Source organism: Rutidosis leptorrhynchoides, chromosome 4 (genome assembly GCF_046630445.1).
Source record: "Rutidosis leptorrhynchoides isolate AG116_Rl617_1_P2 chromosome 4, CSIRO_AGI_Rlap_v1, whole genome shotgun sequence".
Taxonomy (NCBI): Eukaryota; Viridiplantae; Streptophyta; class Magnoliopsida; order Asterales; family Asteraceae; genus Rutidosis; species Rutidosis leptorrhynchoides.
Window position 1 is genome coordinate 638,730,446 of NC_092336.1, and position 20,579 is coordinate 638,751,024.

The window sequence follows — 20,579 nt, forward strand, 5'->3', positions numbered from 1 at the left end:
TATAATACCAAAATTCCATAAATTACGGAGGAATCTTCGGAAGCTGTTAGACAATATTTATAGTAACAGACATGCTAAGATATGAATATGTCTATACACTATTCATGCAATCAATGCAGTAAGATGTGTCTAGACAAAGAATGATAAGCAGGTAATTTCCGACAGAAAATGATAAGCAAAACTTTTGACATGCAGCTAAGGTCGAAGTCCAGACTCACTAATGCATCCTAATGACTATCAGTTAGACACACTAATGCAGACCTGGTTAGCTAAGACCATCACTCTGATACAAACTGAAATTCCCCGTTCATATACATTATAAATGATTCACAATAGTGGATTACATCGCGAGGTATTTGACCTCTATATGATACATTTTACAAACATTGCATTCGTTTTTAGAAGACAAACTTTCATTTAATCAAAAGTTGGCAGCATGCATATCATTTCATAATATATCCAACTATAATTGACTTAATAATAATCTTAATGAACTCGACGACTCGAATGCAACGTCTTTTGAAATATGTCATGAATGACTCCAAGTAATATCTTTAAAATGAGCAAATGCACAGCGAAAGATTTCTTTCAAACCTGAGAATAAACATGCTTTCAAGTGTCAACCAAAAGGTTGGTGAGTTCATTAGTTTATCATAAACAATCATTTCCATTAATTTAATAGACCACAAGATTTTCATTTCATTTCTCATAAATATCATGCATCTGCATAAAAATCATTCATATGGATTAAACACCTGGTAACCGACCTTAACAAGATGCATATAGAATATCCCCATCATTCCGAGACAACCTTCGGACATGATAAATTCGAAGTACTAAAGCATCCGGTACTTTGGATGGGGCTCGTTGGGCCCAATAGATCTATCTTTAGGATTCGCATCAATTAGGGTGTCTGTTCCCTAATTCTTAGAATACCAGACTAAAAGGGGCATATTCGGTTTAATAATCCAGCCATAGAATGTAGTTTTAAGTACTTGTGTCTATTTTGTCAAACATTTATAAAATAGCGCATGTATTCTCAGTCCTAAAAATATATATTGCAAAAGCATTTAAAAAGGGAGCAAATGAAACTCACAATACGATATTTTGTAGTAAAAATATGCATACGACGATACTGAAAAATGCAGGGTTGGCCTTGGATTCACGAACCTATATCAGTCATATATATATTAAAACATATAATCGTAATCGAGTCAATTTATATATTATTATTAATGAGGAAATTTCTATATTTAATGTTTTATAAGTTTTATTATTTATTTACATATTTTCATTTCATATATATAAATATTAATATAGTTAAGTTATGCGTATTAAATATACCTATATAAATATATCATTTATTTGTTAAATTAATGATAATACCAAAATAATAAATAATTAGATTTAGTAATGATGTTGAAAATATTAATTTTGGATAATAACATTTGTCACTTTATTTGTAATAATAATGATAGTAATAATGATAATATTAAAGTAATAATAATAAAAATAAAGATGTAAATTTTAATAAAAAGATACTCTTAATAATCATGATAAAAATAATACTTTTAATAATAATGATGATAAAATAATGTTTATATAAAATCGTGTCGGTGATAATAATACTATTAGTATTGCTAATAATACTAACTATAAAAAAATAAACATCTTACTACAAATGATAATAAGATTAATAATAACTATACTAATAATAATTTTAATAATAATGGTGATAATATTAATTATAATATTTATGTCATTAATAATAATGATAATAATAATAACAATACATATATTAATAACAATAACAATGATAATAATTATAATACTAGTACTAATAACAATACTAATAATACTTATAATAATAATATTAGCAATGATAATACTAATAAGTTTTAGTTGATATTACTTATAATAAATGATATTCATAATACTTAATAATAATAATAATAATAACAATAATAATAATAATTTTAATATAGAGAACTACCTCAAAAAGCTTTCCTAAAAAAAATATTGCCATGAACCGGACTCGAACCCGAGACCTCTCGGTACCCAACATAACACCCTAACCATCCCTTCTATCATGCTTTTCTGAATTCATATCCATTCTATATCTTTATATCTATTAACTTTCTGTATCACTTCATCTTCTTCCTTTAAAAATCAAATCGATCGAAAAGTTATCATAACATAAACATAATCAAAATCCTACGGTTTATTCATAATCATCATCTTTATCAACCTAACTCCTCAACATAATCATCAATCATGTTCATCACTAATATCATCCTCTCTTTCTCGCGTATCATTCCACTGTATCACTAATGCAGCAGATACAGGAGCTGTAATAGTGGTTTGAACGAAACAGAAAGGAAGAGAATGTAGAAGATAGCGATTTAATTATGTATAGAAACTAGCAAAGGAGCAACAACAGTTAATCGATTTCAATTCGATGTTGGGCCAGAAAAATACTTGGGCTTGAATAGTTCTTGTTGGGCCAAGGTAACCGATATAAGGCCATCACCTTCTATCCTTTTAAAACAATTGGGTTGTTGAATTGATCCTGGTTGGTGACAGAAGTAAAGGGGTGGGGTTCGGTCAGACAGAAAGGAAAACAAACTGCATCACTTTTTCTTTTCTTCGTTCTTTAATCAATATCTATTACTTCATGCATTTTAAACTCCACATACCTCAAAACAGAAACAAAAACTGCACCATTTTACCTTCAACTAGCTCGTAACAACAAAGAAATTCACAGCAGTTCATGAAAAGAGTAGAGATGGTGGGTTGGTAGTTTCTGAGAAAAAATAAGAGAGAGATGGATAGAGAGAGAGAGAGAGAGTAAAGATGGGGAAAAGGTGACGGTTATATGGTGTGTTCTTGAGTGACCATAATAGTGATAGGAAGAGTGCAAGCAACGTTTAGTAGTTGCAGAAATAATTTGATCGAAACAAAAAAATATAAATAATTGTAGCAGTAGGGTTTGGTGGCGTAAGGTAATGGTGTTTTGTTAAGGTTTAGATGGTGGAGATGGTGTTCTTGAGGTGGTGGTTCGAGTGGTATAACACATAGCATCATATCGGGTTTCATGGGTTGTTTTGGGTTGGTGGTCGAATGGGACATAAAAAACAAGAAGGACATAAAAACAAGAAATAGTGATCGAATGGGTGTGGTGTGCGCTTCGAAACAAAAAGAAGAAATGAAGAATGGTAATGAAGGTTTGGGGTGTTTGATGGTTTCGAACCAGAAATAATAATAGTGGTTTACGAGGAGTTTATAACCGCACACAAAACACGATCATGAATGGGTTTCGTTGGAGATGGCGGTTTGTGTTTGAAAATAGAAAGAACAAGAAAAGAATGGTGGTGTTGTGGTTTGAGTTTGAAGGTGATGGAGTAGTACACTAAAAATAGGTTTGATATCTAATATGCAATTGTATATATATGATATATATGCATTCGGAGAAAGTTAAAATATAGAAATAATAATAATATATTAAGAATAATAATAATCAAAGAATAATTAAGAAATCAAGAACGTGCTTAAACAACAGTAGAGCAGCCATTTAACTTGTTTTCTTTCTACCGACAGTTTTCACGGACTGCTAAATCGTACCCCGTTGTTAATTTAGTGGCGAATAAAAGTCTTCGGAAAAATCCTAAATTTTTACAGAAATTATCTTTATTTATTTTAGTCATTATGGTATAAAATTTGGTCATTAATTATTAAATAAAATTTACATTAATTATTCACTTCCAACCCCAAGTAAAATATAAAAAGTTTTAAAATTTAACCAATACCTTCTAAATATATTATTAATAGGCCTAAAATTTATAAAATTCATTTTTGAATCACCGTTTATTTTAAAATCACATAAGTTTCTTTTTAACTCATTTATTATCAATCAATATGACAATTGAGCGTTACCGTTGTTTACTAAATAACTTCGAAATCACAAAATATATATTTAATATACTTTTTATGTATATATAGATTTATTCTATTAATAAATTTTATTATCTCTTATATCATTTTATAATTTAAATCATATATTATATCAAACTATATTTCAAGGTATTATACATATATATATATATATATATATATATATATATATATATATATATATATATATATATATATATATATATATATATATATATATATATATATATATATATATGAATATGAATATATGTGTGTTTATTTATTTATAAGTAATAGTTCGTGAATCGTCAGAAATGGTCGAAGTTAAATGCTTGTATGATAACAGTTCAAAATTTTGAGATTCAACATTACAGACTTTACTTATCATGTCGAAATTAAATAGGATTTAAGTTTAGATTTTATCAGAAATTCCCAGGTCGTCACACAATGCACATACGGAGAGTTCCGTCTTTCTTCTTCACGAACAACACTGGAGCACCCCATGGCGAAGAACTTGGCCAAATAAATCCACGATCTAGCAACTCCTGAATTTGCGACATCATATCACGAATCTCGGATGGTGCTAATCGATACGGAGCTTTAGCAACTGGTGTAGATCCCAGCAACAACTCGATTTTATATTCTACTTCCCTAACTGGCGGTAAACCCGGCAATTCATCTGGGAAGACTTCTGGGAATTCGGACACTATCGGGATATCGTTCACGGATTTCTTCTCTTTCTTTACGTTGATCACATATGCTAGAAACGAATCACACCCCTTGGCTAACGATTTCTTAGGTTTCATCATCAAAATTAATGGATAATTAAACCCGCCCCGGTCACCTCGGGCCACAGCCCGTGTCCCATCGGCCAAAGGAAAATGAATTATTTTCTTATCACATTTTATACTTGCCTTATGGTGGCCTAACCAATCCATACCTAATACGACATCAAAGCTCAGTATAGGCATAATAAGACAAGTCATAGGGAATTCATTCCCATCTATTTCAATGGTTACTCTAGACACAGAGGTTGTGACTGGAACCGTTCTACCATCACCCACTTCTATTCTTAAAGGTTCAGATAATACGTTGATAGGCAATTTCAACTTATCACATAGTGTAACAGACATAAAAGAGCGATTTTCTCCACAATCAAATAACACACGAGCCGGCGAAGAATTTATCAGAAACATACCGGTAATCGCATCGTCGGTTTCAGTAGCTGTATCAACCAACATTTGAAAGGCTCTTGCTTCAGGTGGTGGAGGATTCTTTCGCTTCTGTCCCATTGAAGAAGCAGAGGATCCTCCGACTGACATTGTTCTTAATCCGGCCCCTACCCCAGAGCTCACTCGCCTTGCAGAAGGACAATCAGCTGATCGATGACCCGGTTTTTTGCAATTCCAACAAACATTTTCTCAAAATGAACAAACTTGAACATCATGACCCATTGATGTGTGCAGCGGGGTATACGAAATAGTATTATTTTTGATAAGGAAAAGCGATACAATTTTACACAAGATATTTATTTATTTATTGAATGGATATACTTAAACCTTGCTACAACACTTATAGGCAGTGTACCTAATCGTACAGTAGTGTAGTTTTTAGTAAGTCCGGTTCGTTCCACAGGGAAATCTTTAAACAAAGCTTAACGCTATATTAGTTTACTTTTATAAAAATGCAAATATATATATAAGTAATATTATTATTATAAAGGGGGTTTTTTACCGTTTAATGACCGGTTTGTCGATTTTAAAACTTTAGTCGCAGTTAAAACCAAATGTAAAATAATAAATAAATGCAAGACTTAATTTAAAGCGTAAAGTAAATAACGATAATGAAATTGTGAGTAATAAAAGTGCGATAAAATAAACTTGCGATAATTAAAAAGTACGATAATTAAAAGTGCAATTAAATACAATAAAAATAAAAATGCGATAATTAGAAGTGCAATTAAATATAAAATAAAGGAAATTAAATATGAAATAAAAGAATTATGCTTATTTAAACTTCCGTAATCATGATGTTTGACGTGTTGATTTTAGTTTTATGCCCATGGGTTAATTGTCCTTTGTCCTGGATTATTTAATATGTCTATACGAATTTGTCCATAATAGTCCATCAGTCATAAATATAAAGAGCGAAAGCCTTCGTCAAATTATTCTTATTCCCGAAGTCAAATATTCCAACTAATTGGGGATTCGAATTGTAACAAGGTTTTAATACTTTGTTTAATGAATACACCAGGTTATCGACTGCGTGTAAACCAAGGTTTTACTACTTTGTTAACAATTACACCAATTACCCTTGAATGTAATTCACCCCTGTTTCAACAAGTCTATTAACTATTAATCCAGTTCTGTATCCGGTAAAATGAATAATTATTGGTATTTATAGATATCCCGCCCACCGTACCCAGTCAAGCGTATGTGGCTATATATAAATACGTCGAATTATAAGTTTGTATATTAAATTAACAAGGTATTGTTTAATTAATATAAAACCCATTAATAACCCATAGTCTAATTTCCACAAGTGTCGTTCTTTTATCCAAACCCCAATTATGGTACAAAGCCCAATTACCCAATTTTAGTAATTAGCCCAACATCATGATTACTTCGTTTAAATAAGCATAATAATAACTTAGCTACGAGACATTAAATTAAAAAGGTTGAACATAACTTACACTGATTAAAAATAGCGTAGCGTTACACGGACAGAATTTCGACTTACACCCTTACAACATTCGCTAACATACCCTTGTTATTAGAATTAAAATTAAAATTATAATATATATATATATAATACGTTTATGAGAGAAGAAGAAAAAAGATGATTTTTGCGATCAGAATTCGTTTGCTTTTATAGGGATTTTTAGAGTTTGGGGCTCCGCGACTCGCGGCATTTTTTGCCTTCAAACTCCGTGAGTCGCGGAGTTTGCTTTTACAGCTCACACAAGTTTGGCTCTTTGTTTACCGACGGATTTATAAATAAATATAATATATTAAATAATTATAAGAATTATTTAAATATTATATTATATTTATGTGCATAGTTGACTTGTAATTTTTAGTCCGTTGCGTCGAGCGTTGAGAGTTGACTCATGTCCTGGTTCCGGATTTTCGAACGTCCTTGTGTACAATTTAATATCTTGTACTTTGCGTTTTGAATCTTGTACTCTTGTAATTTCGAGACGTTTCTTATCAATAATTGGAACCTCTTTGATTGTATTTTGTACTTTTGAGCTTTTTGGTCGTTTGCGTCTTCAATTCGTCGAATCTGTCTTTTGTCTTCACCTTTTATTATTTAAACGAATATCACTTTTAAATAGAACAATTGCAACTAAAAGCTTGTCTTTCTTGAGGAATAATGCTATGAAATATATGTTCGTTTTTAGCATTATCAAATATTCCCACACTTGAGCGTTGCTTGTCCTCAAGCAATATCGTCTTGAAATACTAGAATCACTTCTTTATTCTTCACACTTTGTACATCAGTGATTTCTATACGGCGGTATAAACAATGGTAGTAACGATATGGTTTACAGTCCCACATGACTATAAAAATTTAGATCCATTAAGGAAATTGGATCTTTATGAAAACATTTGATCTTTTAAAAATTAAATCTAGTTTTTACCCTAGATAAGTTTTCCGGAATAACCCTTTACCGGTGTTTGCAAAATATTTTTGTGGGTTTGGTGGGTTTCAGATTTGAAAATTTTAGCTCAAAACTTATAGTTTTGTGTCACCCACTTGCTAACCTTGTATTTGGAAAGCAACACGTCCAGTTTACTTGTCCCGTATATTACCTTTCGGAAAACTACCGTCCGATTGTAAAGGAAAGCGTTGAACAAGCAACTGTTAAGGCAATGTCTAATGACATGCATTTGATTATCGTCTATAACGTGTCGGACGCAATTACTATCCTTGGTAGGAGCAATAGTAAAGCTCACCCTTATAATTTTTCGGTCTGGCACAAGGTCCTGTCTTTGACCATGCTATGCAACCACCGTTCTTACGGTTGACACCCGATTTAGTTCAGGTGACCTAATGAATTCCAGGTGAATTCCTAGGATTTTACGTTTAATGGTAATGAACGCATTGAAAATGGGTTTTTAGAAAACAAATCGGTTTTTAATTTGATCAAAATATTTTCTCGTTCAAGCTCTAGTTTAGATATCATCGAATTCCATGAGTTTGTAATTCTCAATCTTTAAGGTCAATCTCAAGGATTGAGTAATATTAATCTTAAAAGCTGATTTTTAATCTTTAAGGAGATTATCCTTTCTGGGGATCTGATTCATTAGTCTTATCCAGCTAATTTGCATGGTGCCCCCCATTGTACGAGATAAATCCTTCTCATGGTTAGGATAAATCTGACCACTTGGCGACCCTGTTTAATGCTGAGGTCCGTGGATTTCCTGCTGATTTTAGTGATGACTTTTCTAGGTTTTTCGTCAACCTACAGCTGGTCTGGACGACAACTTCTTGACTTAAATCAAGAAGAGCGTGTCTTTTTCGGAAGACTTTACTTCCTTTTAATGATGGAATTGATTCATCGTGTAGATCCATCTCTTCTTTTCTTTCATCGGGTAAAACAGTTTAGTTTAGTCCAAAGCAAAAGTATTTTCAGTTATTTGTTATAGATATATGTGACATATGTTTAAGATAACTTGGTAAATTTTCCCACACTTGGCTTTTATTTTCCTTTTTATTGTCCTCTATTCCATTTTAAATGAATTTTAACATTTTGATTTGTTTCTCAATTTATGTCCTTTCTGAGGTAACAATAATTTCGGTGTTAAAACCTAGTTTTATCGTTCATAAATATGTATAAACATGATTTTGAGTTCATTTAATTGAAAATTTTGAAAAATTTTACTAGAATTGGGTAGTCAGTATATAAGACTAGGGCTGTTCTTTATTATCAGAGAGCACTAGGTTCTAATACAACTACTACTTTACTAGTATTTCTAATGGTAACCAAGTGTTTAAGATAAAAATTTTAAAATCCGAAAGAATTTAACCCCTTCCCACACTTAAGATCTTGCAATGCCCTCATTTGCAAGAAATCAGTAACAATTTAAATTATTGAGGGTGATTTGTGTGAAATTGATTAAATTTTACCAAAGTTTCCAAACATATTGGCGTTTGTTTGCTGAATGATAAATGGTGCACATCATTTGTTCATTCCGTCTTGTTGTTATTTCACATATATTTTGCATCTTGTCGTCAAAATTAGTTGCTTTTGCTGAACTTAATGCCAGTCTTTGAAAATGCGTTGTTTTACCCTGTTGTGTACATAAGATAAACTGCAAACATATATACATATTTTTGAAGTTTGGTATATTACCCCACATTCAAAAATTATTAAAATCTAAGAATAAAAGTTAGAAAATTATAAAAACTATTACAATATTAACATAAGTATTAAACGTATCAACATTACAAATTACAAAATAAATAAAACTAAGTAGACTAGGGATGATACTGGTACCAATAGGGGTTCCAAGCATAACCATAGGTGCTATAGAATGCTTCGGCAGGGTTATACGTAGGATACGGTGGTTGCATCTCTATAGACCAGGGAGGGAATATGGGTTTTGGTGTAGGAATATAGTTTCTACCTATATGTTGGCAATGAGCTATGATTTGGTTTTGATGAACTTGCCAATCTTCAAATGCTCTCTGTCTAGCATTTTCGTATTCCTGTGAAGCTATAAACCTTTGCATTTCTTGCATTTCATTTCCCCCTCCTACATTACCTTGCTGTTGGTTTCTCTCAACCTGTGGATGTCTACCATGGTATTGTACTGCGGCGTTATTTCGCCTCTTCAAAACTTTCGCACCATGGTATACATTTAAACCTATAGTATCGCGGGGTTTTGGTTCTTCGACTAATAATCCCCCCCGACTTATATCCACACCGAGATATTCAGCAATCAAAGTAATAAAAATACCACCTCCTATTATGCTATGCGGTCTCATCCCCCTAACCATAGCTGATAAATAATAACCCACACAATAAGGTATACTTACAGCGCTTTGTGGGTCTCGAATACACATATGGTAAAACAAATCCTGTTCATTTACCTTTTCCTTGTTCTTACCTCTTTGTGTAATCGAATTAGCTAAAAACCTATGAATTACTCTTAATTCAGCTCTATCTATATCCAAATAAGAGTAATTTCCCCCTTTGAATCGGTGATGGCTTCTCATTTGACTCCATACACCGTGTGTATCAAAATTTTCATCTATCTTTCTACCATTTAGTATCAACCCTCTACAATCGGCAAATGCTAACTCCTCAGGCGTATATATACGTAAAGCCTGAGCCATGTCTAGTAAATACATGTGGCGCATCGAACCTCCTAACAAAAATCTAATAAAAGATCGATCGGTTAAACTAGCTACCCGATCATTTAATTCTATACTACACAACAATTCTTCACACCATACTTTATATACAGGTCTACGCATGGTGAATAAACGTACCCAGTCATTAAAAGTAGAATTACCATACCTCTTTACAAGTAATTCCCTAATTGGCCCGGCCAATTCTACAGCTTCTAATGGTCCCCATTCTATGACCCTCGGTACCTCAACAACCTTAGAATGAAGAGTATGCAAACCCCTTTGATATTTTGGATAATCTATCCAAAGTCTGTCAAATCTCAGGTTCGGGTGCAACTCTTCCAAGTGCATATCAGAAAATGTCATGACTGGATGAGGTATATCTTGCTTGTAGTAGTTATCCACCTCCTGTTGTTCCGCATTCTCAGCAGGAGCATTGCGAGCTTGGGATGAAGATTCACCCCTTTCAGTCTGCAAAACACATCAAACACAATTTTTGTGCATCCAAATATGCATTAGTGTCAGCAAAATCATCAATCAAAATAATTACAATGATATGATCAATTTATATCAAACTTAAGCTCATTTTCACATTTTTATCAAATCTAAACTTTTTCAAATAAGCATATACGTAAATGTTCGCCAAGTTCATAAGCATTCAACTTAAATAACATGTCAAAATGATCATTACTAGCAATTAAACAAGTTTCAAATGGCATTATCTCTCAAAAATCAAGTTCATGAATTTTTAGACTTGAAAAAGTCCACTTTAATTCTCAAAATCATGTTTAGGCTCAAAGTTTGGATCATTTAACTACCTAAACATGTTACACTACTTAATTTAGCAACAATTCATGACAAAAATCGGCCATAACCTGTTTATATCAAAAAGCCCCAAATTTGCTCAAGAACACAAACCCTAGATTACTCAAATTTGAAGTTTAAGGCTTCTAATCATGTTAAATAGCATCAATCTAGGTTATACAAGCATAATACATAAACAATTTAAGCATAATTACACTAAAAAGCATCAAAATCAAATTGGGGAAAAAATTGCTCAAGAACACTAATTTTCGGATTAAATGGTGTTTAGGTGTAGAAATTTACCGTTTTTCTTGAGTAATTCCTTGATAGCATCCGTCTCAACATGATTTTAGTAAAAGATTTGATGATTAACGGTTAAAAATTGTGATTTTGGGGGTGTTTTTGGGGTTTTTTCGCGCAGGTTTTTCGCAGTTTGTTTGAGTTTGTGGTGTGCAACTGAGCTGTTCCAGCTCCTTTTTTTTCTGTAATCCGATCCTCCCGCGACTCGCGGAGATTTTCCCTTCAAACTCCGCGAGTCGCGGAGTTTTTTTTTTTTTATATAACATCTTATATTAATTAAAACAATTAAGTAATTAATTTTAAAATTTTGTTTCCCTTGTTATTTAGGACGAGGTCGTTTCGGATCGATGTCCTAGTCCGTTCCTCGACAAAATTTTAAAATTTATCTTTTTGTAGCGATTGTTTTAAAAGCTAAGATTTTTGGGTTTTTTAATGTTTTTGGCATACTTTAATTCAATAAGATTAAAAATAATGATAATAAAAGTTCTCGTCCCTCCCTCGGGTAAAGCAATTTCGGTTTAAAGACCTAGTCTTCAACTTACGACGAATTTTAAAAATCATATTTTTAACTTAATGAGATAAAGTAAATTTTTGTTTTTAAATTCACACAATTTAAATATAAAATTCAAAATTAATATTAAAAATTCAAACCAAACTTACAATTTAAAATGCATAAAATTAAAAATTCATATTTTAAAAATAAAAAATTCTCACCAAACTTAATTTAAAAATTCATATTATAAATTCACACCAAACTTACAATTTAAAATGCATAACATTAAAAATTCACACCAAACTTATATTAATTTTTTCAAATATTTACAATTTTAAAAATATTGTTTTTACAAAGTTTACAATATTAATTTAAGATTTAAATATTAATTTTAAAAACATGGTAAAAATAAAATTAAAAATCTTTTTGGCTTTTTATCCCACTTTTATCAATCAAATATTATCAAAAATATGCGCCCCTCTTTTCGGTAAAGTAATTTCGGTTCCAAGACCTAATTTAACTCATGACGAATTTTTGAAATATTTTGGGTTGATTGATTAAAGATATTTATACCTTAAGAATAAACGTTAAATTTCGCAGTGATGTAATAAATTTTTGAATGATATCAATAATTTCAGTCGCCAAACCTAATTTTATTCAATACCAATTTAATACTTTATAGCGAACACATTATCGTTTATTATCAAAAGGTTAAAAATAAAAATAAATAAAAATAAAAACGGTACAGACTTACCTGTGAGATAGTATTCTTAGTTATATGATCTATCCCATTCATAAGATAGTCGGTTTAATTGGTTTTCCATGGCTACATAGGCGTAACCTCGAGCATTCAGTGTCTTTTCTTCTAAACATATGAACGGTCCGTCTCTGCATAAAGTAACAAATTCGGTATTTGAATAGGTTTGATTATTTGAACATTTACCTCCATGTGACCATTTTCCGCATTTGTGACATCTTTCTAGGTGTCGTGCTCTTCTTTTCACTGCGGATTTTGATTTTCCTTTACCAAATTGTAACTTATTATCTTCGCATCTGGATTCTTTTCTAACTCCGTCCATTCTTTCTCTGATTACTGATACTATTTCACTCGGAAGTGTGTCATTATTACGTTTAGTGATCAAAGCGTGTAGCATTAGACCATGGTTTAGTTCACAGGCAGTCTTCATTTCCTAAAAAAAAAAAAATATTCAGAATGGGGGGAGAAGACTAGTTCTTTAGGGTCTGCTAGGGAAAGACCATTCGGGTTCCATTTTCGAGAACTACACGAAAACAGACAATCTAACTCTAACAGAAATACATAAACCCTTTAAAGACTTGATTCTCCCCACACTTAGTTAGCTGTGGTGTCGAAATTGTGATTAACTTCGTTGTCGACTTCCATCGGACCATCTATGTAGTGTTTAACTCTGTGACCATTAACTTTAAATTCAATCCCATTTGAATTTATCAATTCTATAGTTCCGTATGGGAAAACTCTTTTGACTATGAATGGTCCAGACCATCTTGATTTCAATTTTCCAGGAAATAGCTTGAATCGTGAATTGAAAAGAAGAACTCTGTCTCCTTCTTTAAATTCTTTTGAACTTCTGATTCTTTTATCATGCCATTTCTTCGTTCTTTCTTTATAGATTAACGAATTTTCGTATGCTTCATGTCTTAATTCTTCTAATTCGTTTAACTGACTTAATCGTAGACGTCCAGCTTCATGTAAATCAAGATTACATGTCTTCAAAGCCCAAAATGCTTTGTGTTCAATTTCTACTGGAAGATGACATTCTTTTCCATAAACAAGTCTAAAAGGTGTGGTTCCAATTGGAGTTTTGTAGGCTGTTCTAAAAGCCCAGAGTGCATCCTCCAATTTAATAGACCATTCCTTCGGATTCAATCCTACGGTTTTCTCTAGAATATTTTTTAAAGCTCGGTTTGTATTTTCAACGTGTCCACTTGTTTGTGGATGATATGCGGTGGAGATTTTATGAGTTACTCCATATCTTTTAAGAACTTTCTCAAGTTGATTATTACATAAATGAGTACCCCGATCACTTATTAAAGCTTTCGGTGTTCCAAACCTTGCAAAAAGACGTTTTAAAAAGTTGACTACAACTCGTGCATCGTTAGTTGGGAGAGCTTGTGCTTCCGCCCATTTAGATACATAATCAATGGCTACGAGTATATATAGATTATTATTAGATTTTGGAAATGGACCCATAAAGTCAATACCCCAAATGTCAAATACTTCACATACTTGGATGACATTCTGTGGCATTTCATCACGTTGACTTATTTTTCCGGCCCTTTGACAAGCATCACAGGATTTGCAAAGAAGGTGTGCGTCTTTGTAAATTGTAGGCCAATAGAATCCAGCATCATAAACTTTTCTTGCTGTTAGTTGAGGCCCATAATGCCCTCCTGTTGGTCCTGTGTGACAATGGTTTAATATTTTACTAGCTTCATCTCCAAATACACATCGGCGTATTATTCCATCGGGACAACTTTTAAACAAATGTGGATCTTCCCAAAAATAGTGTTTTATATCACTGAAGAATTTCTTTCGTTTTTGGTACGATAATCCTTTTTCAAGGAATCCACAAACTAAGTAGTTTGCATAGTCTGCAAACCATGGAATTTCTTTATAATCTATCTTCAATAGATATTCATCAGGAAAGTTGTCTTGTATGGCCGATTCATTTAGAACTTCTAATTCGGGATTTTCAAGACGAGAAAGATGATCATCGGCAAGATTTTCTGCTCCTCTTTTATCTCGGATTTCAATATCAAACTCTTGTAAGAGTAAGATCCAACGGATTAATCTTGGTTTAGCATCTTGTTTTGAAAATAGGTATCTAAGAGCAGAATGGTCGGTATAGACCACCGTTTTTGCTAGAACGAGATATGATCGAAATTTGTCAAAAGCAAAGACAATAGCAAGGAGTTCTTTTTCAGTAGTTGTATAGTTCGTTTGTGCTCCTTGTAACGTCTTACTAGCATAATATATAGGTTGAAATCATTTTTCAATCCTTTGTCCTAAAACGGCTCCCATTGCAAAATCACTTGCATCGCACATTATTTCAAATGGTAGATTCCAATTTGGTGTTATCATGATCGGTGCATTAGTGAGTTTCTCTTTAAGAATATTAAAAGATTTGATACACTCATCTGAAAAGATGAATGGAGCATCCTTTTCTAGGAGTTTATTCATAGGAGTGGCAATTTTAGAAAAATCTTTTATGAAACGTCGGTAAAAAGCGGCATGCCCTAGAAAACTCCTAACTCCTATAACATTGGTGGGATGTGGAAGTTTAGCAATTACATCTACTTTAGCTCTATCCACTTCAATTCCTTCTTTTGAAATTTTATGTCCAAGAACGATGCCTTCTTTAACCATAAAATGGCATTTCTCCCAATTAAGAACTAGATTTGATTGTTCGCATCTAATAAGCATTCGTTCCAGATTAACTAGACATGATTCAAATGTATCACCGAAGACTGAAAAGTCATCCATGAAAACTTCCATGCATTCTTCTATCATGTCATGAAAAATCGCCATCATACACCTTTGAAAGGTTGCAGGGGCGTTGCAAAGTCCAAATGGCATGCATTTGTAAGCAAAAGTACCATAAGGGCATGTGAATGTGGTTTTCTCTTGGTTTTCGGGTGCTATTGGAATTTGAAAATATCCGGAAAATCCATCTAGAAAACAATAGTAACTATTTTCGGCTAATCTTTCCAACATTTGATCAATGAAAGGTAAGGGAAAGTGATCTTTTCTGGTGGCGTCATTTAATTTTCTATAATCAATACATACACGCCATCCTGTTACAGTCCTAGTAGGAATAAGCTCATTTTTCTCATTTGTAATGACAGTCATGCCACCCTTCTTAGGTACGCATTGAACTGGGCTTACCCATGGACTATCAGAAATTGGATAAATTAGACCTGCATCTAGCAGTTTAATAATCTCTTTCTTAACTACATCTTGCATATTAGGATTTAGTCTTCGTTGGCGTTGCACATACGTTTTATGACCTTCTTCCATAAGGATTTTATGTGTGCAATACGAAGGACTTATTCCTTTAATATCATGAATCTTCCATGCAATGGCTGGTTTATGAGCTTTCAACACAGAAATGAGTTGTGATTTTTCATTTTCGGTAAGAGAAGACGATATTATTACAGGTAATTCAGATTCACCATGTAAATAAGCGTATTCCAAATGGTTTGGAAGTGGCTTTAACTCTAATTTCGGAGGTTCTTCTATCGATGATTTGTATCGATATCTGTCTTCTTCTTTTAGCATTTGAATTTCTTCTATTTTTGGTTCATATCCATTAGCTATAAGTGTAGCTAACATTTCAACTTCATCAATTGGTTCATTACCTTCTCCTAAAGAACATTCTCCTGTTCCTTGTAATTCTGGAAATTCTTCTAATAATTCTGCATGTGCATCTATAGTTTGAATATAATAACATGTATCATCTGCAGATTGTGGTTGTTGCATTGCTCTATCAACTGAAAAGGTAACACTCTCATCCTCTATACTTAGGGTCAGTTTCTTACCGAACACGTCTATCATTGCTTTAGCCGTATTTAAGAATGGCCTTCCTAATATGAGAGGAACTTGAGAATCTTCTTCCATGTCCAGAACAACAAAATCTACTGGAAATACTAAAGTACCAACTTTAACTAGCATGTTCTCCATTATCCCTCTAGGATATTTTATTGATCTATCGGCTAGTTGTATGCTTATTCTGGTTAGTTTCAATTCTCCAAGGTCTAGTTTAGCGTATAGTGAATACGGCATTAGATTTATACTAGCACCTAAGTCTGCCAATGCTTCTATTGAACTAAGACTACCCAGAAAATATGGAATTGTGAAACTTCCTGGATCAGATAATTTTTCTGGTATCTTATTCAACAGCACTGCTGAACAATTAGCATTCATGGTAACAGCCGAGAGTTCTTCCATTTTCTTTCTATTTGAGATTAGATCTTTCATGAATTTAGCATATCTAGGCATTCCTGAAATCACATCAATGAAAGGAAGATTTACATTTATCTGTTTAAACATATCCAAGAATTTGGATTGCTCGGCTTCAAGTTTCTCTTTCTTCATTTTACTCGGGTAAGGAAGTGGTGGTTGGTATGGTTTAACATAAGGTTTAGCCTTAACTGTGTTATCTTCATTAACCTTTTCAACTACCGGTTCTTTTTCCTTATCTTGATCAGGTTGTGGTTCTTGTGGAGTAGGAATAGTTTCATCAGAAGTTACAGGTATTTCAGGTGGTTTAAGTGTTGTACCACTTCTTGTGGTAATGGCTTTAGCTGTTTCATTCCGGGGGTTAGCATTTGTATCACTAGGTAGACTTCCCGGTTTTCTTTCACCTATTAACCTTGCTAGGTTACTTACTTCTTGTTCCAGATTTTGAATAGAAGCTTGTTGATTTCTAAATGCCTGAGCATTTTGTTCATTGGTTTGTTTCTGAGATGTGAAAAACTGCGTTTGAGTTTCAACTAGCTTCGTCATCATATCTTCTAAATTCGGCTTTTTATCATCGGTTTGTTGTGTTGGTTTGTTTTGAAAATTAGGTCTTTGCTGGTTGTAAGTATTATTGGATACTTGTTGATTGCTAGGACCTTGTTGGTTGTTGTATGGAATATTTCTGTTATAATTCTGGTTTTGATTGTAAATTGGTCTTGGCGGTTGATAATTATTCTGATAATTATTTCCAGGCCTTTGGTTTATGTATGAAATATTCTCTCTTTGTTCCATTGTTAATTCAATACTGAGACAATCTTTTGTCAAATGTGGTCCTCCACACTGCTCACAACTAATTCGTATTGAGTGAATATCTTTAGTCATCTTTTCCATTCGTCTCTCGGCAGCATCTATCTTTGCGGAAATGGAATCTAAGTCATGGCTAGAATCGGCTCTAGCTGCTTTAGATGATCTAACGATATCTTTTTCTTGGTGCCACTCATGTGAGTGGGAAGCAGTGTTATCAATAATTTTGTAAGCATCAGCTTCGGTTTTCTTCATAATAGAACCACCAGCTGCTATATCTATGTCTTTTCTTGTAGTGATGTCGCATCCTTGGTAGAATATTTGTACTATTTGACAGGTGTCTAAACCATGTTGCGGACATCCTCTTAATAACTTTCCATATCTTGTCCACGCCTCATATAGAGTTTCATTTGGCTTCTGTGTAAACGTAACAATTTCTGCTTGAAGTCTTACGGCTTTAGATGCAGGAAAGAATTGTTTAAGAAATTTTTCAACTAAAACGTCCCATGTATCGATCACCCCTTCAGGTAACGATTCCAACCAATCTTTGGCTTCTCCCTTTAAAGTCCAGGGAAATAACATGAGATATATCTGTTCATCCTCCACTTCTCGGATTTTAAATAGTGTGCAGATCCTATTAAAGGTACGTAGATGTTCATTTGGATCTTCCTTCGGCGCACCACTAAATTGGCATTGATTAGTCACCATGTGTAGAATTTGTCCTTTGATTTCATAATCTGGCGCATTAATGTCTGGATGAGTAATTGCGTGACCTTGGCCAGTGCGTTTAGCTCTCATTCGGTCTTCCATACTTAAAGGTTCCAGATTCTCCATAATTGAATTTGTTGAATCGGAATCACTAGAGGATTCTGATTTAATGGTTCGTTCCTCAACAATCTCTGTTTGAATGATTGGTGGTTCCGGAGGAAAGTTTAATGGTTCAGGATCTATGAATCGTTCCTGAATATTCTCCGGATTCTCAATTGTGAGGTCGGGTTCAAAAAATGGATTATCGGAAATTTGAACTGAAGTACTTGGTCGACTGGATGACGATTCTAAAGAAAAATCAACGGCGGTAATATTTGCTAAATGTCTTGATCTAGTTACAGGTGGTGAACGTACAAAAGGTGGTGAACGTCTTGCTCGGTGCATTCACTGAATATCCTATTAGTTTTTAAAAGGAAAGAAAAATGATAATAAGTTATCCAATCAATAGACTTTTCTGATTTTGCCCACGTTTCGAATAGCCAAAAGATGCAGCAGAGGGGCAGGATTCGTTTGGTCTCAATATAATTGAGGACTGTTTGGCTCCAATAACCCGGTCCACGTACAAATCCAACTATTACTACGAACCAGAAAATTTTGATGTCTATTAATTTAACCACTTAAAATAAATTTTCGTAATTTTAAGAAAATTTAGATAAGAAGTAGAATAAAAATCTATGTCCTAAAACTAGAATAGCGAGAAATAAGAAAGAAAAATAGTTCGTCGAAAAAGGTCGAAAAAGAAAAATGGTTGAAAAATAAAAGGTGACGGAAAAATAAAAGAAACTTATAAAACTTAAAAATACTTGACTAACCTAACCTTATTACTACAACTAACTTAAAATTATAATCGCAAATTGAAATTACTAATTGGAATGATAATTGATACATAGGTAAAAGTCGTCTAAAAATATTAAAGCTTACAGGAAAAACTAAATCCCAAATGGAAATAACTTAAAAAGAAACTAAAACTTAAAAAGGTGTTTTAAAATCTTAGTCTAAAGAAAAAGCACTTAAGAGATTTTACGGCAAAGACTAAAAATCTAGAAGTAAAAATAACTATGGCAAAAACTAAGTTTAAAACTAAATATGAGCTAAAAATACAAATATTACGTTAAAACGATTAAAAAGGGACAAAATATAAAAATATACAAAAAGTTGTAAAAAATACAATTTTTATAAAAATATTATTTTTATATTATTTATTTAGTAAAACTATTAATTTTACAATTTAATTAAGCTAATTTAACTAAATAAAACAAATTAAATAAAAAGTAAAACTTAAAATAAAACTAATTATAATAATAATAATAATAATTAGGGTTAAATAATAATAATAATAATTAATTACCCGTAATTAATTGTAGTTAGGGTTTCTGTCGGTGTCAGAATTACTCTGCGAGTTGCGGTAATCGAGGCAGCAAACCCCACGAGTCGCGGGGTTCCAAAATTCAACCCTGGAACAGTTTAAAACTGACGCGTTTTTTTTCTTCTTTTTTTTATATTTTCTGTTTTATATTTTATGTTTATATCAAAATATTTGTATAATAAAAACTTATATTTAAAAACTTAAATAAAAATAGAACTTCTTTATAAATTTAAAAATATCTTAAAAATAGATAAAAAAAAATTCGGTTTTTTTTTATTATGTTTTAAATAAAAACAAAATACTTAAATAAAACTTATATAAAAATAAAGAAACTTTATAAAACTTAAATATTTATCAAACTTTTAAAAAAAAATACTTATATTTTTGTTTTTTTCTTTTTATATTTTCGAATATTTAAAACGTATTTTTATAAAAACGAATTTTAATAAAAGTAAAATAAAAATCTTTTTTTTTATTATTTAGCGTTGCGCTTCCGGCGTTTAAGAGTTTCCCCGGCAGCGGCGCCAAAAATACTTGATGTGTGCAGCGGGGTGTACGAAATAGTATTATTTTTGATAAGGAAAAGCGATATAATTTTACACAAGATATTTATTTATTTATTGAATGGATATACTTAAACCTTGCTACAACACTTATAGGCAGTGTACCTAATCGTACAGTAGTGTAGTTTTTAGTAAGTCCGGTTCGTTCCACAGGGAAATCTTTAAACAAAGCTTAACGCTATATTAGTT

The 20,579-nt window shown here is 32.4% G+C and overlaps 1 protein-coding gene across 1 annotated transcript; it reads right to left on the reverse strand.

Annotated features, from left to right (window-relative positions):
- Positions 1–2,268: 2,268 nt before the first annotated feature.
- Positions 2,269–5,255, reverse strand: LOC139843158 (uncharacterized). The gene is made up of 2 exons (XM_071833227.1): positions 4,466–5,255; positions 2,269–2,348 (listed from the first exon to the last, which is right to left on the reverse strand). Exons 1-2 carry the CDS (start codon positions 5,253–5,255, stop codon positions 2,269–2,271), a joined length of 870 nt encoding a protein of 289 aa, XP_071689328.1.
- Positions 5,256–20,579: the final 15,324 nt, after the last annotated feature.